At 46.6% G+C, this 26669-nt stretch overlaps 1 protein-coding gene across 1 annotated transcript in view; it reads left to right on the top strand.

Annotated features, from left to right (window-relative positions):
- The window catches only part of LOC126188350 (titin homolog), a 1721077-nt gene that overhangs the window by 1458931 nt on the left and 235477 nt on the right, over positions 1–26669 (top strand). The window contains exon 44 of the mRNA XM_049929949.1: positions 21330–21489. Coding sequence (XP_049785906.1) covers positions 21330–21489 — 160 coding nt within the window. The remainder of the gene's footprint in view (positions 1–21329; positions 21490–26669) is intronic.

The following is a 26669-nucleotide window of genomic DNA, read 5'->3' as shown; positions in this document are numbered from 1 at the left end:
TCTAGACACAATCACCGACCAAGTGTAATTAAAAAACGTGATTCAGCCTACCAAGCGGCGCGTTGTCACTGACCTACCATCCAATGTTGATGATCCCGTGCCCATTTCAGTCGTAAGTGACGATGTCGTTGGCTCGTCATGAGAACAGGAAGGGTATGCTGCGGAGTCCCATAGTCAACAATATGTGGTGTAAGGTTTGCTTGAGAGCTCTTGTAGCTGCATCAGAACTGTACTGTGTCGGCACACGTGCCCCAAACCGACTCCCGCCCTGATGTACACAGCGGGTAAGCCTCTCACCTCCACGTGCTGTGACCAGCTGTGCGCGTCCAACCCACTGTCACTTGCTCGTGGCTTCACCGTCCTTCACCCACTTTGCACCAGCTTCGCAATTTCCGAGATGCTCTTTCCCTGGCGCGGGACCATAACGATCTTCCCTTTCCCAGAATCGCTTATGTCAGTGGAGTTCACAAATGGCCGCCCCTATCGGAGCTAGAATGATTCCCCTCCCGCCTCTTCTCCGCTTACATACTTCCCCTACCACAACACGCGCCTGCAACGCCACGAGGCGTTACTGAATATTACGGTCCCCACTGGTCTCAGTGTTTTGGCTCATTACTGTAGTTACTATAACAGACTCCATAGAAATTTTCGTATATTCTAGCTGAGTATCGGGCGTTTCCTGGGTTCGTATTTATTCCCATATTTTATTAGCACACCTCCTTCTTTCCCCTCTCTATCCATCTCAGCCACCCCTCCCTCTCAGTCCACGTTCTCCACCCTCCACACTCTGTTCCTCTCTCCCTGCCCCTCTCTCTATCCATCATCTCCTCATCCTTCTCTGTATCAATCTTCTACTCCCCCCCCCCCCTCAGTGCATCTGCTCCTTGACCTCTGTCCATCCCCTCCTCCCCACGCTGATTCCATCTTCTCTTCCCCTCTCGTTGGTCATGTCCTCCTCCTCTTTTAATCCATCTCCCCCTCGCCCCTCTTTCTGTCCTCCTCCTCCTCCTCCTCTCTCTCTCTCTCTCTCTCTCTCTCTCTCTCTCTCTCTCTCTCTCTGTCCATCACCTTCTCTCTCTTTGTCCACCTGCTCCTCCTCCCTCTCCCTCTGTCCATCTCTTCCTCTCTCTTTCTTCCCTTTCTCCATCCATTTCCCCCTCCCCTCTATCTCTTCATCCTCCTCTCCCCTATCTCTGCCTGTCTCTTCCTCCCCCTCCCCCCGTCTCTCTCCATGTCCTCCACTCTCTCTGTCAATTTCCCCCTCCGGCTCTCTCTCTGCTCGTCTTCTAATTTACCCTATCTGTACCCATCCTCTCGTTCCCCATCGCTTTCTGTTCATCTTCCTCTTCTCTCTCCACATGATTGCGCTCACCCCGACAGGAAGCTTGTGGTTCTTACCCCCACTGCATTTCTTTCCATATCGTGACTAATACATGTACAAAATTTGGTTTTTCCGTCGTCCGCGGTGACTGTGCGGTTCTGGCGCTCCAATCCGGAACCGCGGGACTGCTACGGTCGCAGGTTCGAATCCTGCCTCGGGCATAGGTGTGTGTGATGTCCTTAGTTAGGTTTAAGTAGTTCTAAGTTCTAGGGGACTTATGACCTAAGATGTTGAGTCCCATAGTGCTCAGAGCCATTTGAACCATTTTTGATATTTTTCCAGGGGTTAAGGACGGGCTGTTTATCCGTGGATTTGCCCGCCTACGAACATGTCAAATATATTTCACACAGATTTAAAATATTCCACTGAATTTGTGCACTTATTTCACCTTTATCTTTAGCGAGTTTCGTCCTGTTGTTTCATTCTCATGCAGCTCAATGTTTATGACATCTCCTGAAATATATGCTGTACAATTACATAATTTTGCAGCTATATTCAGTGATATATGTGGCTACTGCCCGCGAGATGTGTTGCGAATACAATTAGCAGTAGCGAAGTAATCAAATTAAACGTGTTGCGTGATGCGGCAGTTTTTTGCGCATCTCAGCGTTTATGTCATATCTCCCCGAATTATGTGTTGTACACTGACAATTTTTTTCTATTACATTCAGTGATATACGTGAATACTGACTCCAAAATGTACCACGAGTATAGTTAGTAGTAAAGAAGTAATAAAACGTCGAGACGGTCAGTTCCTACATGGAAATATATCTGCAGTTGCCTGCGGAACCATGACTGCATCCGGGCATGTACCTCTGCTTCCGAAGCAGAGAAGAATGTCTTTCTTCAGGGCTCCAAAAATATGGAAATCGCATGGGATGAGGTCGGGAATGTGTGGAGGATGTGTAAGGAGTTCCTAGCGAAATGTCTGCAGCGTACTCGAAACAATTTTGGCAACACGTGCGGCCGCCCGTCGGTTTGCTTCAGACGAAGAGGTGTACGCCGGGGTACAATCATCGTTTCGTAGGCAACCGCAAACATTTTTCCGCAGAGGCTTCGACCGTCTTGTGTCACCGTGGGGTAAATGTATTAACAGCTATGGCGATTACTTATGAAATACTTTTCTCGCATCTGTCTCGTTGAAATTTGACAAAAAAAATGACAACGTTACAAAATTGGAGCGAAATACACTAAGACCTGCATCTGATTGTCGCTTTGTGCATGGACTGCCAGATCACCCCGAATATAAATAAATATAGTGTACGTGGGTTAATAGGCGTCAAGACCCACTACTGCACGATTGCAAGATTGTCGAACTGTCACTAGAAGCGGTCACATTCGTTAAATGTCTGGGATTACGTCTAAGGAGCGATTTAAAGCGGTACGACGACAGGAAACTAATAGTATAAAAGACAGATACCAGTCTAAGATTCAATTGAAGAATCCTCAGGAATTGCAGCGCGCTTACGAAAGAGGTAGCTTACAAAACCCACATTCGACCAATTTTGGAGTATTGTCCTTCAGTTTGGGGTCCTTATCAGGTAGGACTGATAGAGGATATCCGAAGAAGAATAGAGCATTTCGTCAAAGATCTGTACAGTAGGCGCGGAAGAGTCGCGGGGATGCTCAGCCATCTCCACTGGCAGACGCTACAAGAGAGGCGAGGACCTCCACGGTGTGCGTAACTGTTTAAATGCAGTGATCGTACGTTCCTAGAAGATACGAGCAATTCATTGCTTCCTACGTATATCTCGCGAAAAGACCTCGAATATAAATTGAGAAGAGGTAGATCTCGCACAGACTTAGTAACGAGTCGGAAATACTCAGTGGGGCAGGAACATCTCTGCAGCCCCGCGCCGCTCTGGCCGAAACATCGGGAGTCAGAAAGTATCTTACTTATTCGAGACAAGGTCTGCAACTATTCAGTACTGACGATTTTTTTCTTGCACTGACATAGAACACAGCTGTAGTGGTTACCAGTTTCGGCCGGCCACGTCCATTTTCAAACCACACACGCCTTCCTATGAACCGTAATTATTCATACATTGTTGTTGTTGTGGTCTTCAGTACAGAGACTGGTTTGATGCAGCTCTCCATGCTACTCTATCCTGTGCAAGCCTCTTCATCTCCGAGCAACTGCTACAACCTACATCCCTCTGAATCTGCTTAGTGTATTCAATGATGGTTCAAATGGCTCTGTGCACTATGGGACGTAACATCTGAGGTCATCAGTCCCCTAGACTTAGAACTACTTAAACCTAACTAACCTAAGGACATCACACACATCCATGCCCGAGGCAGGATTCGAACCTGCGACCGTAGCAGCAGCGCGATTCCGGACTGAAGCGCCTAGAACCGCTCGGCCACTAGTGTATTCATCCCTTGGTCTCCCTCTGTGATTGTTACCACCCACGCTTCCATCCAGTACTAAATTGGTGATCCTTTGAAACCTCAGAACGTATTCTACCAATCGGTCCATGCTCCTAGTCGTGTTGTCCCACAAATTCCTCTTCAAAAAAATGGTTCAAATGGCTCTGTGCACCGTGGGACTTAACTTCTAACGTTATCAGTCTCCTAGAACATAGAACTACTTAAACCTAGCTAACCTAAGGTCATCACACACATCCATGCCCGAGGCAAGATTCCAACCTGCGACCGTAGCGGTCTCGCGGTTCCAGACTGTAGCGCCTAGAACCGCTCGGCCACCCCGGCCGGCAAATTCCTCTTCTCCCCAATTCTCTTCAGTACCTTCTCATTAGTTATGTGATCTACCCATCTAATCTTCAGCATTCTTCTGTAGCACCACATTTCGAAAGCTTCTATTCTCTTCTTCTCTAAACTATTTATCGTCCATGGTTCACTTCCATATATGGCTACACTCAACACAAATACCTTCAGAAAAGACTTTCCTGCACTTAAATCTGTACTCGATGTTAACAAATTTCCATTCTTCAGAAACGCTTTCCTTGTCATAGCCGGTCTACATTTTACATCCTCTCTATTTCGACCATCATCAGTTATTTTTATCCCAAAATAGCAAAACTCTTCTACTACTTTAAGTGCCTCGTTTTGCAATCTAATTCCCTCAGCTTCACCTGATTTAATGCGACTCCATTCCATTATCCTCGTTTTGTTTTTGTTGATGTTCATCTTGTATTCTCCTTTCAAGACACTGTCCATTCCGCTCAACTGTTCTTCCAAGTCCTTTGCTGTCTCTGACAGAATTACAATGTCATCGGCGAACCTCAAAGTTTTTATTTCTTCACCATTGATTTTAATTCCTACTCCAAATTTTTCTGCTGTTTCCTTTACTGCTTGCTCAATATACAGATTGAATACCGTCGAGGATAGACTACAACTCTGTCTCACTCCCTTCTGAACCACTGCTTTCGTTTGTGCCCCTCTAGTCGTATAACTGCCATCTGGTTTCTGTGCAAATTGTAAATGGCCTTTCGCTCTCTGTATTTTACCCCTCCCACCTTCAGAGTATTGCAATCAACATTGTAAAAAGCTTTCTCTAAGTCTACAAATGCTATAAACGTATTTTCCCGTTCTTTAACCTACCTTCTGTGAGGATTCGTAGTATGACTACTGTCTCGCCTGTTCCTATATTTGTCCGGAATCCAAACTGATCTTCCCATGATCGGTTTCTAACCGTTTCTCCATACTGTTGTAAAGGGTTCGTGTTGGTATTTTGCAACCATGACTTGTTAAACACGTAGTTCGGTAATTTTCACACCTGTCAGTACCTGCTTTCTTTGCAATATTCACACAGAATGAGATTTTCACTCTGCAGCGGAGTGTGCGCTGATATGAAACTTCCTGGCAGATTAAAACTGTGTGCCCGACCGAGACTCGAACTCGGGACCTTTGCCTTTCGCGGGCAAGTGCTCTACCATCTGAGCTACCGAAGCACGACTCACGCCCGGTCTCACAGCTTTACTTCTGCCAGTATCTGGTCTCCTACTTTCCAAACTTTACAGAAGCTCTCCTGCGAACCTTGCAGAACTAGCACCCCTGAAAGAAAGGATATAGCGGAGACATGGCTTAGCCACAGCCTGGGGGATGTTTCCAGAATGAGATTTTCACTCTGCAGCGGAGTGTGCGCTGATATGAAACTGTGAGTACCGGGCGTGAGTCGTGCTTCGGTAGCTCAGATGGTAGAGCACTTGCCCGCGAAAGGCAAAGGTCCCGAGTTCGAGTCTCGGTCGAGCACACAGTTTTAATCTGCCAGGAAGTTTCATATCAGCGCACACTCCGCTGCAGAGTGAAAATCTCATTCTGGGAACTCTCATTCATGTTTGGTGTTTCTGGAGGGGACGCTGACCAGCGCTCTGTACGTGCAGGATGTCGTTAGGCCCTTTCTTTCGCCTTTCTTGTAACAGAGACGTGATGAGTTTTTTCAGCAGGATAAAGTTCACCCGCACGCCGCCCGCCGACGTGCTCTGCAAGGCGTGCAGCAACTTCTCTGGCCAGCACGGTGCACAGACTTTTTCTCTAGTCGATCACGTGTGAGATGCGACGGAAGGAGAAGTGACTCTTACGTGGACAGATCGAGGAGAGGCGTAGCATAAGGCAGCCCGGGTCAGTTACTCGCCGTCTGCACGATCGACTGGACGACAGAGTCAGCGCCTGGATTGCCGCCCGTCGAGGCTTCACCGCGCACTAATATCGCTGTTTCGGCGTGGGTCGATACCTCGTACCTCAGAAACGCTCGTCCTACTGATCTCTAAGTGTAAGCATTTCAGGTACTCCATATGCACTGTTGCAACAATAAAGCTTGGGCTAACTGGAACTTTTTTCTAAAATGGTGTACTAACTTTTTTCCTCAGTGTAGTTAACGTTTGATAAATTGGTCATTTCACTTCAAACCAGTGTCACATTTGTTTGGCATGTTAATCCAGCTCAGAAATGCCTTTGCCGCAATCGAGGCATTAGATGTGGTCTTGTCGTGGTAAACGGGCAGCAGTGACAAGTGAGGAATACCACAGCCCGAAGTGTCTGAACTCGTTGGCAGGAATATTGAACAAGCCCCTCCCCCTCCCCCCACTACCGCTCAATCCCCGACATCAATGCATCTTTCATTTATCTTAGCCAGCGTACGGCAGCTGTGGGTTCGTGTTGTTCTCACTGGCAGCCATGTGTCGTTTGTTGCCGGCCGTGGTGGCCGAGCGGTTCTAGGCGCTTCAGTCCGGATCCGCGCGACTGCTACCGTCGCAGGTTCGAATCCTGCCTCGGCCATGAATGTGTGTCATGTCCTTAGGTTAGTTAGGTTTAAGTAGTTCTAAGTTCTAGGGGACTGATGACTTCAGATGTTAAGTCCCATAGTGCTCAGAGCCATTTGAACCATTTTGTCGTTTGTTCTGACAAGTTATACTCTAAAAATTTCTTCACTGAGTGAGTTTTGCCGGCCGTTGTGGCCGTGCGGTTCTAGGTGCTTCAGTCTGGAACCGCGTGACCGCTACGGTCGCAGGTTTGAATCCTGCCTCGGGCATCGATGTCTGTGATGTCCTTAGCTTAGTTAGGTTTAAGTAGTTCTAAGTTCTAGGGGACTGATGACCACAGATGTTAAGTCCCATAGTGCTCAGAGCTATTTAAACCATTTTTTGAGTGAATTTTATTGTCTACTGCAAATTCACCACTTAACACTCTCGTAGGTTTGTATCTATTTTCTCCAATTCAAAAAATGGTTCAAATGGCTCTGAGCACTATGGGACTTAACAGCTGTGGTCTTCAGTCCCCTAGAACTTAGAACTACTTAAACCTAACCAACCCAAGGACATCACACACATCCATGCCCGAGGCAGGATTCGAACCTGCGACCGTAGCAGTCGCGCGGTTCCGGAAAGCGCGTCTAGAACCGCGAGACCACCGCGACCGGCTTCTCCAATTCCATCTAGCGGCATACCTTGCCTTTTGCTGGAATTTGAGCTACCACTGACCATAGGGTCATAATACTTAATAAAACTGACTTTGCGGAAATAGCGTCCAGTCATCCTGTTTGGACAATTGGCATCAGATTCATCAGGGGTAGTTCGTCGCTCACGTCCTGTATTTCCTCTCCACAATCTTAACAAGCGTCAGAGCCCTCCAGTGCCTCATCGTTCCAGAAACACCTGGGGTGGTTAGGATGGACTTCGTGCCTTAGAGCCAGCGAAAGGTATGCAGTCTCTCTCTCTTCACAGACCGTCTACTTAAAGACGTGGCAGAATGGCGAATATTGAATATAATAGACACGCACTCAAGACAACGGCGGTTAAAATACTAGTCCTTTGATTCATATTAAGTTTTTCCGTGTTTTCTGTGAATCGCCTTAAGCTAATCCAGGGATGGGACTTCCTTCCCCGGTGTTTCCCCAAGCCAAGCTTGCGCTCGGCCTTTTATGACGACAGTGGCGAACATCATCTACATCTACATTTATACTCCGCAAGCCACCCAACGGTGTGTGGCGGAGGGCACTTTACGTGCCACTGTCATTATCTCCCTTTCCTGTTCCAGTCGCGTATGGTTCGCGGGAAGAACGACTGTCTGAAAGCCTCTGTGCGCGCTCTAATCTCTCTAATTTTACATTCGTGATCTCCTCGGGAGGTATAAGTAGGGGGAAGCAATATATTCGATACCTCATCCAGAAACGCACCCTCTCGAAACCTGGCGAGCAAGCTACACCGCGATGCAGAGCGCCTCTCTTGCAGGGTCTGCCACTTGCGTTTGTTAAACATCTCCGTAACGCTATCACGGTTACCAAATAACCCTGTGACGAAACGCGCCGCTCTTCTTTGGATCTTCTCTATCTCCTCCGTCAACCCGATCTGGTACGGATCCCACACTGATGAGCAATACTCAAGTATAGGTCGAACGAGTGTTTTGTAAGCCACCTCCTTTGTTAATGGACTCCATTTTCTAAGGACTCTCCCAATGAATCTCAACCTGGTACCCGCCTTACCAACAATTAATTTTATATGATCATTCCACTTCAAATCGTTCCGCACGCATACTCCCAGATATTTTACAGAAGTAACTGCTACCAGTGTTTGTTCCGCTATCATATAATCATACAATAAAGGATCCTTCTTTCTATGTATTCGCAATACATTACATTTGTCTATGTTAAGGGTCAGTTGCCACTCCCTGCACCAAGTGCCTATCCGCTGCAGATCTTCCTGCATTTCGCTACAATTTTCTAATGCTGCAACTTCTCTGTATACTACAGCATCATCCGCGAAAAGCCGCATGGAACTTCCGACACTATCTACTAGGTCATTTATATATATTGTGAAAAGCAATGGTCCCATAGCACTCCCCTGTGGCACGCCAGAGGTTACTTTAACGTCTGTAGATGTCTCTCCATTGAGAACAACATGCTGTGTTCTGTTTGCTAAAAACTCTTCAATCCAGCCACACAGCTGGTCTGATATTCCGTAGGCTCTTACTTTGTTTATCAGGCGACAGTGCGGAACTGTATCGAACGCCTTCCGGAAGTCAAGGAAAATGGCATCTACCTGGGAGCCTGTATCTAATATTTTCTGGGTCTCATGAACAAATAAAGCGAGTTGGGTTTCACACGATCGCTGTTTCCGGAATCCATGTTGATTCCTACATAGTAGATTCTGAGTTTCCAAAAACGACATGATACTCGAGCAAAAGACATGTTCTAAAATTCTACAACAGATCGACGTCAGAGAGATAGGTCTATAGTTTTGCGCATCTGCTCGACGACCCTTCTTGAAGACTGGGACTACCTGTGCTCTTTTCCAATCATTTGGAACCTTCTGTTCCTCTAGAGACTTGCGGTACACGGCTGTTAGAAGGGGGGCAAGTTCTTTCGCGTACTCTGTGTAGAATCGAATTGGTATCCCGTCAGGTCCAGTGGACTTTCCTCTGTTGAGTGATTCCAGTTGCTTTTCTATTCCTTGGACACTTATTTCAATGTCAGCCATTTTTTCGTTGGTGCGAGGATTTAGAGAAGGAACTGCAGTGCGGTCTTCCTCTGTGAAACAGCTTTGGAAAAAGGTGTTTAGTATTTCAGTTTTACGCTTGTCATCCTCTGTTTCAATGCCATCATCATCCCGGAGTGTCTGGACATGATGTTTCGAGCCACTTACTGATTTAACGTAAGACCAGAACTTCCTAGGATTTTCTGTCAAGTCGGTACCTAGTATTTTACTTTCGAATTCACTGAACGCTTCACGCATAGCCCTCCTTACGCTAACTTTGACATCGTTTAGCTTCTGTTTGTCTGAGAGGTTTTGGCTGCGTTTAAACTTGGAGTGAAGCTCTCTTTGCTTTCGCAGTAGTTTCCTAACTTTGTTGTTGTACCACGGTGGATTTTTCCCGTCCCTCACAGTTTTGCTCGGCACGTACCTGTCTAAAACGCATTTTACGATTGCCTTGAACTTTTTCCATAAACACTCAACATTGTCAGTGTCGGAACAGAAATTTTCGTTTTGATCTGTTAGGTAGTCTGAAATCTGCCTTCTATTACTCTTGTTAAACAGATAAACCTTCCTCCCTTTTTTTATATTCCTATTAACTTCCATATTCAGGGATGCTGCAACGGCCTTATGATCACTGATTCCCTGTTCTGCACTTACAGAGTCGAAAAGTTCGGGTCTGTTTGTTATCAGTAGGTCCAAGATGTTATCTCCACGAGTCGGTTCTCTGTTTAATTGCTCGAGGTAATTTTCGGATAGTGCACTCAGTATAATGTCACTCGATGCTCTGTCCCTACCACCCGTCCTAAACATCTGAGTGTCCCAGTCTATATCTGGTAAATTGAAATCTCCACCTAAGACCATAACATGCTGAGAAAATTTATGTGAAATGTATTCCAAATTTTCTCTCAGTTGTTCTGCCACTAATGCTGCTGAGTCGGGGGGTCGGTAAAAGGAGCCAATTATTAACCTAGCTCGGTTGTTGAGTGTAACCTCCACCCATAATAATTCACAGGAACTATCCACTTCTACTTCACTACAGGATAAACTACTACTAACAGCGACGAACACTCCACCACCGGTTGCATGCAATCTATCCTTTCTAAACACCGTCTGTGCCTTTGTAAAAATTTCGGCAGAATTTATCTCTGGCTTCAGCCAGCTTTCTGTACCTATAACGATTTCAGCTTCGGTGCTTTCTATCAGCGCTTGAAGTTCCGGTACTTTACCAACGCAGCTTCGACAGTTTACAATTACAATACCGATTGCTGCTTGGTCCCCGCATGTCCTGACTTTGCCCCGCACCCGTTGAGGCTGTTGCCCTTTCTGCACTTGCCCGAGGCCATCTAACCTAAAAAACCGCCCAGCCCACGCCACACAACCCCTGCTACCCGTGTAGCCGCTTGTTGCGTGTAGTGGACTCCTGACCTATCCAGCGGAACCCGAAACCCCACCACCCTATGGCGCAAGTCGAGGAATCTGCAGCCCACATGGTCGCAGAACCGTCTCAACCTCTGATTCAGACCCTCCACTCGGCTCTGTACCAAAGGTCCGCAGTCAGTCCTGTCGACGATGCTGCAGATGGTGAGCTCTGCTTTCATCCCGCTAGCGAGACTGGCAGTCTTCACCAAATCGTCAGTACGTCACATAATTTAAATATTTAGGAGTCATACTAAAAAGCAGTATTAAATGGGACACTTATGTATAATCAGTACAAGGAAGAGCGAATGAAAAGATTACATTTTTCAGAGGTTTCTGGGAAAATGCGCTGCACGTATAAAGGAAACAGCAAACAAAACTCTGCTAAGACCATTTCTCGCATACTGCTGCAATGTTTGGAGCCTTATGAAGTAATTATGACAGCAGATATCGAATGGGCCAAAGGTGCTGCAGTCACTATAACTTATCCATATACGCCATACGAAAGAGTAACAAGAACCCACAGAGAACTGCAATGGGAATCTTTGAAAGATAGGAGATTATTCTCGCGCAACATAAATGTGGAGAATCGGTTTCGAGGAAGACTGATTGACGAATCTGCTGTCGTATACTATATACTGTGTAGGGGTTATGAGAACAACATTAGAGGTGTACAAACAGTCTTTTTTCCCTGGCTCAGAAAGCGACTGGAATAAGATAAAAATTGCTAATACTGCTGTCGAGTGCCCCACGTACTGAACAGGTGCTCGCGGATTACGCAGAGTGGGCGAAATAAAACTGCCCCGGAAAATACTACATGCACTTAAGACAGGCACTTAAGATAAGTCACCCAGCTCACAACATCTGCATCCAGCGCGGATGTAAGTTGGGTTGCCTATGTTAAGGTGCATGGTGCACTACCTAGGCCAGTTTTAATTTCCGCACGCTGCATCCTCATGATCTACAGGTCGTTATCACCTAGTCTTCCGATTTACAAAAGCAAACACAAGTTGTGAATGTTACATTGTGTTCATTTATTTAGTGAACGGTTTTCGGCTTACAAGACCATCTACAGACAATAAGTTATTGTGTGGTTTCGTAAGCCGAAAACAGGCTGACTTGATAAATTAATACGACAGAACATCCCCAGTTTGAGTTATCATCATTCATAAATACTAAACTGTTCTACCATGTAGCAATTCAGTCAGAACACAGTCATAACAGGTTGTTGGACGCAGCGTTAGTGGCGCCAGTTTCGTTATACACTCCTGGATATTGAAATAAGAACACCGTGAATTCATTGTCCGAGGAAGGGGAAACTTTATTGACACATTCCTGGGGTCAGATACATCACATGATCACACTGACAGAACCACAAGCACATAGACACAGGCAACAGAGCATGCACAATGTCGGCACTAGTACAGTGTATATCCACCTTTCGCAGCAATGCAGGCTGCTATTCTCCCATGGAGACGATCGTAGAGATGCTGGATGTAGTCCTGTGGAACGGCTTGCCATGCCATTTCCACCTGGCGCCTCAGTTGGACCAGCGTTCGTGCTGGACGTGCAGACCGCGTGAGACGACGCTTCATCCAGTCCCAAACATGCTCAATGGGAGACAGATCCGGAGATCTTGCTGGCCAGGGTAGTTGACTTACACCTTCTAGAGCACGTTGGGTGGCATGGGATACATGCGGACGTGCATTGTCCTGTTGGAACAGCAAGTTCCCTTGCCGGTCTAGGAATGGTAGAACGATGGGTTCGTTGACGGTTTGGATGTACCGTGCACTATTCAGTGTCCCCTCGACGATCACCAGTGGTGTACGGCCAGTGTAGGAGATCGCTCCCCACACCATGATGCCGGGTGTTGGCCCTGTGTGCCTCGGTCGTATGCAGTCCTGATTGTGGCGCTCACCCGCACGGCGCCAAACACGCATACGACCATCATTGGCACCAAGGCAGAAGCGACTCTCATCGCTGAAGACGACACGTCTCCATTCGTCCCTCCATTCACGCCTGTCGCGACACCACTGGAGGCGGGCTGCACGATGTTGGGGCGTGAGCGGAAGACGGCCTAACGGTGTGTGGGACCGTAGCCCAGCTTCATGGAGACGGTTGCGAATGGTCCTCGCCGATACCCCAGGAGCAACAGTGTCCCTAATTTGCTGGGAAGTGGCGGTGCGGTCCCCTACGGCACTGCGTAGGATCCTACGGTCTTGGCGTGCATCCGTGCGTCGCTGCGGTCCGGTCCCAGGTCGACGGGCACGTGCACCTTCCGCCGACCACTGGCGACAACATCGATGTACTGTGGAGGCCTCACGCCCCACGTGTTGAGCAATTCGGCGGTACGTCCACCCGGCCTCCCGCATGCCCACTATACGCCCTCGCTCAAAGTCTGTCAACTGCACATACGGTTCACGTCCACGCTGTCGCTGCATGCTACCAGTGTTAAAGACTGCGATGGAGCTCCGTATGCCACGGCAAACTGGCTGACACTGACGGCGGCGGTGCACAAATGCTGCGCAGCTAGCGCCATTCGACGGCCAACACTGCGGTTCCTGGTGTGTCCGCTGTGCCGTGCGTGTGATCATTGCTTGTACAGCCCTCTCGCAGTGTCCGGAGCAAGTATGGTGGGTCTGACACACCGGTGTCAATGTGTTCTTTTTTCCATTTCCAGAAGTGTAATTATTGTGTGGTGTGTCTTGTTCTACCGTGTAGCGACAGAATACTGCATTAAACCATTCCTGCTTTTCACGCACTTCAGTCACGACACAGTCATAATATGCTGTTGGACGCAGCGTTAGTGGCGCCAGTTTCATTATAATTATTGTCTATGTCTTGTAACGTCCGTTTTTTCAGAGTTTTGGTTGAATAAATTGTATTGTATTTTGGTAAACGCTTCCACAAAATTTTGATATTTATTCTTCGCGTAAAGATGTCCTTTGGGCTTTGCAAAAAAAAACTTTGTTAAATTTGAACTAGATTTTACTGGCTCAGTATCTTACCACTACCCTCCAGCTTCCTGAAGCTTCACCATGTGTTACAAAGTGCTTTCTTAAGGTCTTAGTTTGGAGAGGTAGCTTACTCGAGAGTGAAACGTGGACAATAAACAGTTCAGACAAGGAATAGAAACTTTTTAAATATGATTCTGCCCAATAATGCTGAAGGTTGTATGGGTAAACTGGGTAACTCATGAGGACGTACTCAATCGAACTGGGTGAAAAAAATATAAAATCTCGTGATTTTTCTAATACGTTTGTCACCCGGCAGTTGTGCTGCCATCGTCGTGCCCTGGAGTCACAATCTGCGTCTGTACTCTGCGAGCGACCTCCCGGCGTTGGCGGAGGCTACCCCTGGCAGCACTAAACATCTCGTACCTTCCACTCTGCATTTGCAACTGGCGCGCGGATATCGCTAAACCTCCGTACGAGCTCTGATCTCTCTGATTTACCGGCAGTGGTCGTTTCACGAGACTTATATGGAAGGCAGTAACACGTTTACCCGACTCGCACGCTCTCTGAATGCTGGCTGCGAACTTCTGTGGTATGCACAACGCCGATCTCGTAGCGTTCTGTTACCACTTAACGTCTCCGTAATGCTCTGGCGCTTGCTAAACGATTCCGTGACAAAGCGCGCCACTCTTCGTTCGATCTTGTTGTCTCTTCTGTTAAGCCAACGTGGCAATGGTCCCAGACTGATGAATATACTCAAAAACCGTTCTTACGGGTAAGCTTTTGTAAGCCGCTCATTTGTACAATGGATTACATTTCCTTAAGATATTTTACTCTGCTATCTGTTTTCCGTAAATTTGGTTTTATGTCGTCATTCCACTTTAGGTTGCTCCAGACGGATATTCGTACGTATTCTACAGTAGTTACTCTCTCCAGTGATTTATGGCCAACAATACAATCCAACATTACACGACCTCTTCACCTTCTTACGTATAATACGTTACAATTACGCACGTTTAGGCTTAACTGGCATTTCCTACGCCAATTTTCGCCCCTCTGCATGTATTCCTGAATTTCGCTGCAGTTTCTGGCGCTCGTAACTTTCAATAGACGACTGTATCGTACAACATACCACGTTATCCACAAGATCATTTACTGTTTTGAGGCCGAGCACCAGTTTGATACAGCGGTCGTAAATATGTCTTGTGGAAGCCTCTTCATCACTCCAGAACTGCTGCAACCTACATCAATCTGGACTGGCTTGATGTATTCATGCCTAGGTCACCCTCTACAATTTTTACCCCCCCTGCCCCCCTCCCCCCCCCCCCCACACACACACAAACACTCGCTCTTCCCTTCGTTAACAAATCGACAATCCCTTGATGCTTCATGACGTGTGCTATCACCGGATCCATTCTTTTAGTCAAGCTGCGTTATAAATTTCTTTTTCAGCCAATTCGATTCTATAGGTCCTCATCAGTTACCCAGTTCTCCTATCCAACCTTCAGCATTACTGTGTAGAATCACATTTCAAAAGGTTCTGGTCTCTTCTTGTCTGAACTGCTTATTGTACAAGTTCCACTCTGTAACAAGTTACCATTCCAGACAAACACCTTAAGAAAACATTTTGTAACACATGGTGAAGTGGCCGTAAGCTGGTGGGGATAGTGGTAAGATACTGAGCGAGTAAAATCTTGTGCAAGTTTTACAAACTTTTTTTGCAAAAGGCCATTGGACAACTTCACACAAAACATAAATATCAAAATTTTGCGCAAGTCTTTACCAAATTATAATACAATTTACAGCCAAAACTTTGACAAAATAGATGTTACAAGATATACACAATAGTTTGAATCAATTCAGAATTTGTTACAACTGTCAGCTGCTCAACACACAGACAATTTCAATCTATTACTGAATGCATGAATAAGTTTGGACGCCTCGCGGGATGAGCCGAGCGGTTTAAGACGCTGTAGTCATGGACTGTGCGACTGGTCCCGGCGGAGGTTCGAGTCTTCCCTCGGACATGGGCGTGTGTGTTTGTCCTGAGGATAATTTAGGTTAAGTAGTGTGTAAGCTTAGGGACTGGTGACCTTAGCAGTTAAGTCCCATAAGATTTCACACACACATTTGAACATTTGAATACGTTTAGACAAGCCACATTCACAAGGGCCAGAAACCCATTACACAGAACACACTCAACTTCTTAACTCATCACATAAAATTTTGACGTGAACGAAATTTTTTTTATATTCTGCCACATTAAATTATAAAACAGACCAGTAACACTTAATGGCGAATAACTCTTTAAATAACTCACCACATAACATTTTAAAAATAGGAAAAAATAGCAAATCAAATTAGTCCCTCAAAATAAACAGAGACACAATTTCTTTAATGCTGAGATGTAATTAAAGGTGCAATTAGTTACACCCAAACAAAAAATTATTTAAACAGACAAAGCAGCAAATAATGGTATTACTCCTATCAGTTTCCCCATACTTGTGACCCTTTAACAAGAACATTTACACGAGAAAACCATCCCAGATGGCAGTGACAATGTGAGAGACCATTAACCTTTGCTCCAAACAATACACAAACTAGTACTATGGCACCACAACGAACTGTCGCACACGTCACTATCACGGAATCCTTATGAAGCAGTAGAAGAAGAATGTAACATTTATGCTTCATGACCCAAAGATAAAAATGAGCCTATCTCAGGTTTAGCAATAGCAGATAAATGAAGACGCCTCAGTTTGAATCAAAAGTGGCTGCCATCAACAGCATGAACCCATCACTAAAGAAAATAACTCTTACTCACTTAACTCATTAACCACTAGGTAGACACTCAACAAATGGAGAGTGAGAATAAACGCAAAGAACACAGAACTGATTTTTTAATTTAAACAGGTAATAGGTATAACAATTAACTGACAACAAAAACTGTCATCTTTTAACATGAAACATGAGCCAGTATGATAATGCCGTGCATGCCTCCTTGAAACTTAGAAATCAACCTTGAAGAAATTAATTTTAGAGCTTATACTTTGAATGTCGATGTGCAACTGTGTGCTGCGTGCTGACAATCAAAGGCACATTTAATTTTATTTACATAAAAGAAACGAACTTGGTGGCGAACCGAAACTCACTAATTGTAATTAGGTAATTTACACGTCAAATAACAGGTAACAGTTGGCGATAAACAGGTTTATGAACACAAGAGTTCACTCAAAAGAAAGCAAATAAATTGACCTAAGTGAACAGGCGAGAAATAGACCGAAACAATTATATTTTCGGTGACTTGCCGGCTACACTTGAGCAGAACAACAAATAACACGTACTGACGCCTGTAATAAGGCAAGGCATTCGCCAGAGCTAACAACATAGTCACTGTTCCACAATTAGGCGCTAGGTAACCACGGCTGTGAGTTGAAATGCTCGCGAAAACTTGAAGTTCGCCATTAATTTTAAGTACTGACAGTTAGCTAAAGCGCCGTCCTACCAACGGTTGATAGTTAATGGTGCAATTAGTTACACCCAAACAAAAAAAATATTCAAACATAGTAGCTGCCATAGCGACATGTACAATCCTCGGTCACAGCTGCCGCAATTCCGCTGTGTTCAACCGTAGTCCAAAAGAAACATGTCGGCCGCAGTTTTGGAAACCGAGAGTTCCCTCCTTGCGTCAGATATTTTAATTTCACTTATTGCATATTGAAAGACCTGATGCATACTTTTTAAAAAAATAATAAGATCGTAAATTTTACAGTTTTGCATGTTACAATACTTTGTTCCATATTTCTGTTTTCTGTTTTTTTTAGTAATAAAACAAGAGTAACAATAATGAGTTGCTGCTGGAATAAAATGAACATAAATCGAGGAAAAGGAAATGGAAACAATTTAAATATTTAAGAAGAAGCTATAGATGGTAGGAGAGGTTTTTAATGGAAGAAAGTGTCCCACTACATGGCCGTTCAAGGTGGGAGGGCATCGGAACAACTACGAGCCAGTCCCAGATGGAGCAGCAATTTGCTTAGACCTAAGAACAAATGATATCAATATGTTATTTACAATTTTTCGTTTAATATAATAAGTTAGTATACATTTCTCATACTAATTTTAGTGTTGATTACTGACAATGTCATGGCTTTTCCTGTGGGAGGTGAGCCTCGGAAGTTCGTCCAGTCTCGCCTCTCGAGGAAGTTTCAGCTCAGTTTATGTGTGTAATGGTCGCCGTTATGAAGTTCAACTCGGCAATTATTTACACGTCATTATCTACAGTAACAATCGTCGGATAATGTTCAGTATATATATACAGACAGCACGCTCCATGTGGTGCGGAAGCAGAGGTATGCCTTGATACGGCTAGTGCAGCCCCTGTGTCGGCGCACCGAGCCGTACCGCCGCCTCCTGGTGGGCGACCTGGCAGAGAAGTTCCCGCCATGCGGAATATGTCGGCAGCGAAGCGCGTCAGCAAAGCAAAGCAAGTCACGGATATAGACAGCGCTTGGCACACTTATACAGGGTGATTCAAAAAGAATACCACAACTTTAAAAATGTGTATTTAATGAAAGAAACATAATATAACCTTCTGTTATACATCATTACAAAGAGTATTTAAAAAGGTTTTTTTTCACTCAAAAACAAGTTCAGAGATGTTCAATATGGCCCCCTCCAGACACTCGAGCAATATCAACCCGATACTCCAACTCGTTCCACACTCTCTGTAGGATATCAGGCGTAACAGTTTTCATAGCTGCTGTTATTTCTCGTTTCAAATCATCAATGGTGGCTGGGAGAGGTGGCCGAAACACCATATCCTTAACATACCCCCATAAGAAAAAATCGCAGGGGGTAAGATCAGGGCTTCTTGGAGGCCAGTGATGCAGTGCTCTGTCACGGGCTGCCTGGCGGCCGATCCATCGCCTCGGGTAGTTGACGTTCAGGTAGTTACGGACAGATAAGTGCCAATGTGGTGGCGCTCCATCCTGCTGAAATATGAATTGTTGTGCTTCTTGTTAGAGCTGAGGGAACAGCCAATTCTCTAACATCTCCAGATACTGTAGTCCAGTTACAGTAGCACCTTCGAAGAAAAAGGGACCAAAAACTTTATTGGCTGAAATGGCACAGAAAACGTTCACCTTAGGCGAGTCACGTTCATACTGAGTTGTTTCCCGCGGATTCTCAGTGCGCCATACACAGACATTGTGACGGTTGACTTTCCCGTTAGTGTGGAAAGTTGCTTCATCACTAAACACAATCTTTGAAACGAAAGATTCATCTGTTTCCATTTGAGCAAGGATAAAATCACAGAAATCGAATCTTTTAATCTTATCAGCTGCAGACAGTGCTTGAACCAATTTCAGACGATAAGGTTTCATAACTAACCTTTTTCGTAGGACTCTCCATACAGTTGATTGTGGAATTTGCAGCGCTCTGCTAGCTCTGCGAGTCGATTTTCCTGGGCTGCGAACAAATGCTTGCTGGATGCGTGCTACATTTTCATCACTCGTTCTCGGCCGTCCAGAACTTTTCCCTTTGCACAAACACCCATTCTCTGTAAACTGTTTATACCAACGTTTAATGCACCACCTATCAGGAGGTTTAACACCATACTTCGTTCGAAATGCACGCTGAACAACTGTCGTCGATTCACTTCTGCCGTACTCAATAACACAAAAAGCTTTCTGTTGAGCGGTCGCCATCTTAGCATCAACTGACGCTGACGCCTAGTCAACAGCGCCTCAAGCGAACAAATGTACAACTAAATGAAACTTTATAGCTCCCTTAATTCGCCGACAGATAGTGCTTAGCTCTGCCTTTTGTCGTTGCAGAATTTTAAATTCCTAAAGTTGTGGTATTCTTTTTGAATCACCCTGTATTTATGTTCCATTCTAAAAATATCATCTTGAATTTTATACCCTCTCTGCCTTATTTTACCGCACAAATAGCAAAACCCATGTGCCACTTTTAGCGTCTCATTTCGTAATTTAGTTCCTTCAGCATCGCGTGATTTAACTGGACTACACTGCATTAACAAGTACAGACTAGACGGGTCTGAGTGCAGGCCACTCCCCCGTCTGCGTCCCACCGCAGTCACTGCTTCCGTTCCACGTCCTCTGCCTCTATCCTTGCCCGCACTGGAGACACCGCCGTCGCTGTATACACTACTGGCCACTAAAATTGCTACACCACGAAGATGACGAGCTACAGACGCGAAATTTAACCGACAGGAAGAAGATGCTGTGATATGCAAATGATAAGCTTTTCAGAGCGTTCACACAAGGTTGGCGCCGGTGGCGACACCTACAACGTGCTGACATGAGGAAAGTTGCCAACCGATTTCTCATACACAAACAGCAGTTAGCCGGCGTTGACTGGTGAAACGTTGTTGTGATGCCTCCTGTAAGGAGAAGGATTGCGTACCATCACGTTTCCGACTTTGATAAAGGTCGGATTGTAGCCTATCGCGATTGCGGTCTATCGTATCGCGACATTGCTGCTCTCGTTGGTCGAGATCCAATGACTGTTAGCAGAATATGCAATCGCTGGGTTCAGGAGGGTAATACGGAAGGCCGTGCTGGATCGCAACGCCCTCGTATCACTAGCAGTCGAGATGACAGGCATCTTATCCGCACGGATGTAACGGATCGTGCAGCCACGTCTCGATGCCTGAGTCAACAGATGGAGACGTTTGCAAGACAACAACAACCATCTACACGAACAGTTCGACGACGTTTGCAGCAGCAGGGAGTATCAGCTAGGAGACCGTGGCTGCGGTTACCCTTGACGCTGCATCACAGACAGGAGCGGCTGCGATGGTGCACTGAACGACGAACCTGGGTGCACCAATGGCAAAACGTCATTGTTTCGGATGAATCCCGGTTTTGTTTACAGCATCATGATGGTCGCATCCGTGTTTGGCGAATACACGCACATTGGAAGCGTGTATTCGTCATCGCCATACTGGCGTATCACCCAGCGTGATGGTATGGAGTGCCATTGGTTACATGTCTCGGTTACCTCCTGTTCGCACTGACGGCACTTTGAACAGTGGACGTTACATTTCAGATGTGTTACGACCCGTGGCTCTACCCTTCATTCGATCCCTGCGAAACCCTACATTTCAGCAGGATAATGCACGACCGCATGTTGCAGGTCCCAACGGGCCTTTCTGGATACAGAAAAGTTTCACTGATGCCCTGGCCTGCACATTCTCCAGATCTCTCACCAATTGAAAACGTCTGGTCAATGGTGGCCCAGCAACTGGATCGTCACAATACGCCAGTCACAACTCTTGATGAACTGTGGTATCGTGTTGAAGCTGTATGGGCAGCTGTACCTATACACGCCATCCAAGCTCTGTTTAACCCAATGCTCAGGCGTATCAAGGCCGTTATTACGGACAGAGGTGGTTGTTCTGGTTAAGGATTTCTCTGGATCTATGCATCGAAATTGCGTGAAAATGTAATCACATGTCATTTCTAGTATAATATATTTGCTCAATGAATACCCGTGTATCATCTGCATTTCTTCTTGGTGTAGCAATTTTAATGGCCAGTAGTGTATACAGCTGGCCCGCTGTGACACGGCTGACTGACTGACGCCCTACATGTGCGCCTGTTGTTGTTGCTGTTGCAGAGCGCCGCGGCCGCAGCAGCACGGGCGTGCGCGCCTGGAGCGCGTCGCCCCGCACGTCGCCCACGCCGGGCCGCCGCCTGGGGCCGGCGCCGCAGCTCAGCGCCTACCGCGCCGCCGCTGCCGCCCCCAGCGCCTACTCCGGCTACTCCTCCTACTACAGGCGAGTAGCGGCGCCGCGCTGCGCACGGACGCCCCTCTCACTCCTGACGCCTGTGAGGCCCATTCGGACAGTAAACCTCCGATCGATAGCGAAATGCAAACCGCTGTGAAAATCAAAAATGTTTTATTTGCAGCTGTTAGCTACATCTTCCAGCTACTTCTCTACGTAGTCACCGCTCCGCCTTAGACATTTGTAGTAGCGTTGTACCAGCGTTTCAATACTCTCGTCATAGAATAACGCCGCCTGTGCTTTCTGTCAATTCTCTATGCTCGTCTACAGCTCGTTGTCTGCGCCACAATGTTGTCTTCATAGCCATGTGAGCGGTCCATGTGAGCGGACATGAAACTCAGGGAGAGTCTGTGGTGTCACCGCCAGACACCACACTTGCTAGGTGGTAGCTTTAAATCGGCCGCGGTCCATTACTACATGTCGGACCCGCGTGTCGCCACTGTCAGTGATCGCAGACCGAGCGCCACCACACGGCAGGTCTTGAGAGACGGACTAGCACTCAGCCCAGTTGTACGAAGACTTTGCTAGCGACTACACTGACGAAGCCTTTCTCTCATTTGCCGAGAGACAGTTAGAATAGCCTTCAGCTAAGTCCATGGCTACGACCTAGCAAGGCGCCATTAACCATTTCTGGAGAGAGTCTCACTTGTATCATCAAGAATGCTGTATACAAATGATGGATTAAAGTTAAGAATTCCTGGAGCTACGTACTTTTCTTTATAGCATTCATTACGTATCCTGTTTCAGACCTCACGCCCATCTGTGTGAGCGTACCGCGTGCATTTCGGCTACTTCCGAGTGGCGTGGCTGTCTTGTTACGCCACAACAGAGTCAGTACGGGCTCTATTGTGGGTGATCGAACACTTTCCATCGAAAACCCTCCTGCAGCATCTTCATTGCCCCTGCAGAGCGCGGTCGAGAATTATCGTGCAGAAGGAAGCGCATGACACTTACGTTATGTGGGCTGCATGACATCAGGCGGGACTCACACATATCCCTGATACTTGGCGGGAGATACTACTGTTCTAAGCATCATTACGTGCTCACTGTGCGCTGAGAACTGGAAAGAGCGACGTGACGCGATCTACAGACACTGCCCAATTCATCTGTGTAAAGGTTCATCAGATTTTCACTGTGGTTTCCATTTCGCGCCGCATCGGACCATACTTTCCGAATAGCCCTCGTATATGGGTGCAACCTATCATGTTTGAAAATACTGACAGGGACGTAGAATTCGGCGCAAACTTACGAATTTGTATAACATCTCAATTCGTACAGAAAGAAAGGAACGTAAGAAGTTGAGACCCGAAGCGGTCTTACACATGGGAGGCCATTTCCTGTATCCCGTCTCCGACGTGCAGAACCCAAACATGCCAACTGTGGTTCAGATGTTGCTAGGTAGTTAATCCGCTGCCTGTCGGTACATTGTCCCAGACAGATGACGCTCTTACTTTTAGCTTTTTACTTTTGCCAGTTTCTGCAGAGTGACAGTTATTGAACTACATGAAATAAAATTGTCATAACTTCTGAACGGTTTGCGTTAGGACGTTCAAACTGCACGGTTGGCCGCGGGGCTTGATAGGAATTAGTATGTTCATACGGACTTTCATTTGGGTGGATTCGTCAATAAGCAAAATTGGCGCATTTGGGGGACTGAGAATACGCATTTCTCGATCGAGAAGTCTCTTTGACCCCAACAACTGACTGTGTGCTGTGCAGTGTCCAGTCACAGAATAATCGATGTGATATCCCTCGATGGCATGGTGAGTACCGAATGGTACGTGAAGGTTTTGGCAGATGATTTCATCCCCAATATCCGAAGTGATGCTGATTTCGACAAGACATGGTTCATGTCAAACGCAACGCGACCCGAACGAAGCAGGAGAGTGTTTGATGTCCTGAAGGAGCAGTTTGGGGACCGCATTATGGCACTGGGATACCCAGAGGCCACTGACATGGGCCTCGATTGGACGTCATATTCTCCGGATCTGAACACATCCGACTCCTTTTTGTGGGGCTGTATTAAAGACAAGGTGTACAGGAATAACCCCATAACCATTGCTGAGATGAAAACAGCCGTTCAGGAGGTCGTCGACAGCATCGATGTTCCTACGTTTGAGCGGGTCGTGCAGAATTTCGCTCTTCGTCTGCACCACATCATCGCCAATGATGGCAGGCATATCGGCCATGTCATAACCTAAATCCTCATATCTGTAGTGACTTTTACATGTTGAATAAAGTGTGCGCACGCCGTAGTTTGTAACTAATTTACGTTTTTTTTTTTTTACATTGATTTATAACTGTGACTCCGCGCGTAAGCCTGTTTCCACAGGCCTCAACGAACTGTCACCGAATTAAGCAGCACGAAAACTAATAATCTCGAAAATGGCTTTGAATTTTGGAAAATTACGACCCGCGCTCAACAACGGATAGTTGCTAGTTGCTAGCCTGCAGGCCATCCCTCGGGGACGGGCTCGTATAAGAAATTTCTGCCGCCACGGGGCGCTGTGCCTGCTGCCGACACAGACAGGACCGGCGTAAAGTACTCCCGTTCTCGCCTTCCCGAGTCTCTGCGAAAATGACTGCCAGATACACCACATAATCCCACTCGCGCGCTCACATTGCCGTCGTCTGCAGATATGTGTTCCCACTTTTTGATTTTCTGTTTTATTTATTTATTGATTTATTCTGGTTAGCGCCACCTAGCCATCTCTTACATTTAACCAGGTGTTCATTATAATCACATATCTTGACAGATGTTGTAAATATACTTATACACTCCTGGAAATGGAAAAAAGAACACATTGACACCGATGTGTCAGACCCACCATACTTGCTCCGGACACTGCGAGAGGGCTGTACAAGCAATGATCACACGCACGGCACAGCGGACACACCAGGAACCGCGGTGTTGGCCGTCGAATGGCGCTAGCTGCGCAGCATTTGTGCACCGCCGCCGTCAGTGTCAGCCAGTTTGCCGTGGCTTACGGAGCTCCATCGCAGTCTTTAACACTGGTAGCATGCCGCGACAGCGTGGACGTGAACCGTATGTGCAGTTGACGGACTTTGAGCGAGGGCGTATAGTGGGCATGCGGGAGGCCGGGTGGACGTACCGCCGAATTGCTCAACACGTGGGGCGTGAGGTCTCCACAGTACATCGATGTTGTCGCCAGTGGTCGGCGGAAGGTGCACGTGCCCGTCGACCTGGGACCGGACCGCAGCGACGCACGGATGCACGCCAAGACCGTAGGATCCTACGCAGTGCCGTAGGGGACCGCACCGCCACTTCCCAGCAAATTAGGGACACTGTTGCTCCGGGGGTATCGGCGAGGACCATTCGCAACCGTCTCCTTGAAGCTGGGCTACGGTCCCGCACACCGTTAGGCCGTCTTCCGCTCACGCCCCAACATCGTGCAGCCCGCCTCCAGTGGTGTCGCGACAGGCGTGAATGGAGGGACGAATGGAGACGTGTCGTCTTCAGCGATGAGAGTCGCTTCTGCCTTGGTGCCAATGATGGTCGTATGCGTGTTTGGCGCCGTGCAGGTGAGCGCCACAATCAGGACTGCATACGACCGAGGCACACAGGGCCAACACCCGGCATCATGGTGTGGGGAGCGATCTCCTACACTGGCCGTACACCACTGGTGATCGTCGAGGGGACACTGAATAGTGCACGGTACATCCAAACCGTCATCGAACCCATCGTTCTACCATTCCTAGACCGGCAAGGGAACTTGCTGTTCCAACAGGACAATGCACGTCCGCATGTATCCCGTGCCACCCAACGTGCTCTAGAAGGCGTAAGTCAACTACCCTGGCCAGCAAGATCTCCGGATCTGTCCCCCATTGAGCATGTTTGGGACTGGATGAAGCGTCGTCTCACGCGGTCTGCACGTCCAGCACGAACGCTGGTCCAACTGAGGCGCCAGGTGGAAATGGCATGGCAAGCCGTTCCACAGGACTACATCCAGCATCTCTACGATCGTCTCCATGGGAGAATAGCAGCCTGCATTGCTGCGAAAGGTGGATATACACTGTACTAGTGCCGACATTGTACATGCTCTGTTGCCTGTGTCTATGTGCCTGTGGTTCTGTCAGTGTGAATATGTGATGTATCTGACCCCAGGAATGTGTCAATAAAGTTTCCCCTTCCTGGGACAATGAATTCACGGTGTTCTTATTTCAATTTCCAGGAGTGTATTTAGTACTGGATACAGCACTTAAAGTACCACAACGTAAATAGTGGGAACCAGTAGTAGCTACAGTAGGAAAGGGAGCTTATCGTAATGGTAAGTGAAACACTGGCTATGGTGAACGCACACTTCGATTGTATGTCCAGTAATTTACGACATTATCAATCTTGTAAAGTCATTGCTATTAAAGTTCTCTAATTGATTCCACGACACATACACTTGAAACGTCCCATTACAACAATTATACATGACTGTGCTTAAACTGACACACAATATTTTTTAGCGCAACGCAATCTGACTTTCAGAAATCCCTACAAAAGAATGGCCCTGACTACCAATAACCTATACCTTTCACGAATCACTTACCTCACAAAAATCTTAGTTACTCGAACTACTGCAATACAGCGAGCGCCATTACTGCCAGCTAAATGAAAGATTCAAACTACAGAAGGCACTAACTACTGATAGGCATAGTTAGCAAATGAAAGATTTTAATAGAGAACAAACAATGTATTTGCCTTAATAGTGTTGAAAAATCATAATATATATAGCAGTTCATGACATCCAGTCTTACAAATTTCAAAACTCCGCCGTCTCTCTCCCCACATCCACCACTGCTGGCGGCTCACCTCCAACTGCGCAACGCTACGCGCTGTTCACATCCAGCTGCCCAACACTACAATGGCAGACAACAATGCAAACTGGCCACAGACTGCACACAGCACAGCCAGTGATTTTCATACAGAGCGCTACGTAACGTTGCCAATAAAAAATCATAAACAGCCTACTTACACACTTTTCAAACTTTCGGACGAATGCCTTTCAAATAATGTATTTCGCTGACTTTCAATTTCTTGGAAGTTATTTAAAGTGATGTTCTACGCATGATGTAAACAAATTATCTTTACTCTTGTGTGAAAACAGTTTATAGGTTTCATTCTTATTGTTACTAAAATTATAGGCGTGTGCGCCACTTTG

This window comes from Schistocerca cancellata, chromosome 5 (genome assembly GCF_023864275.1).
Source record: "Schistocerca cancellata isolate TAMUIC-IGC-003103 chromosome 5, iqSchCanc2.1, whole genome shotgun sequence".
Classification (NCBI taxonomy): domain Eukaryota; kingdom Metazoa; phylum Arthropoda; class Insecta; order Orthoptera; family Acrididae; genus Schistocerca; species Schistocerca cancellata.
This window is presented reverse-complemented; position numbering and strand designations above follow the sequence as displayed.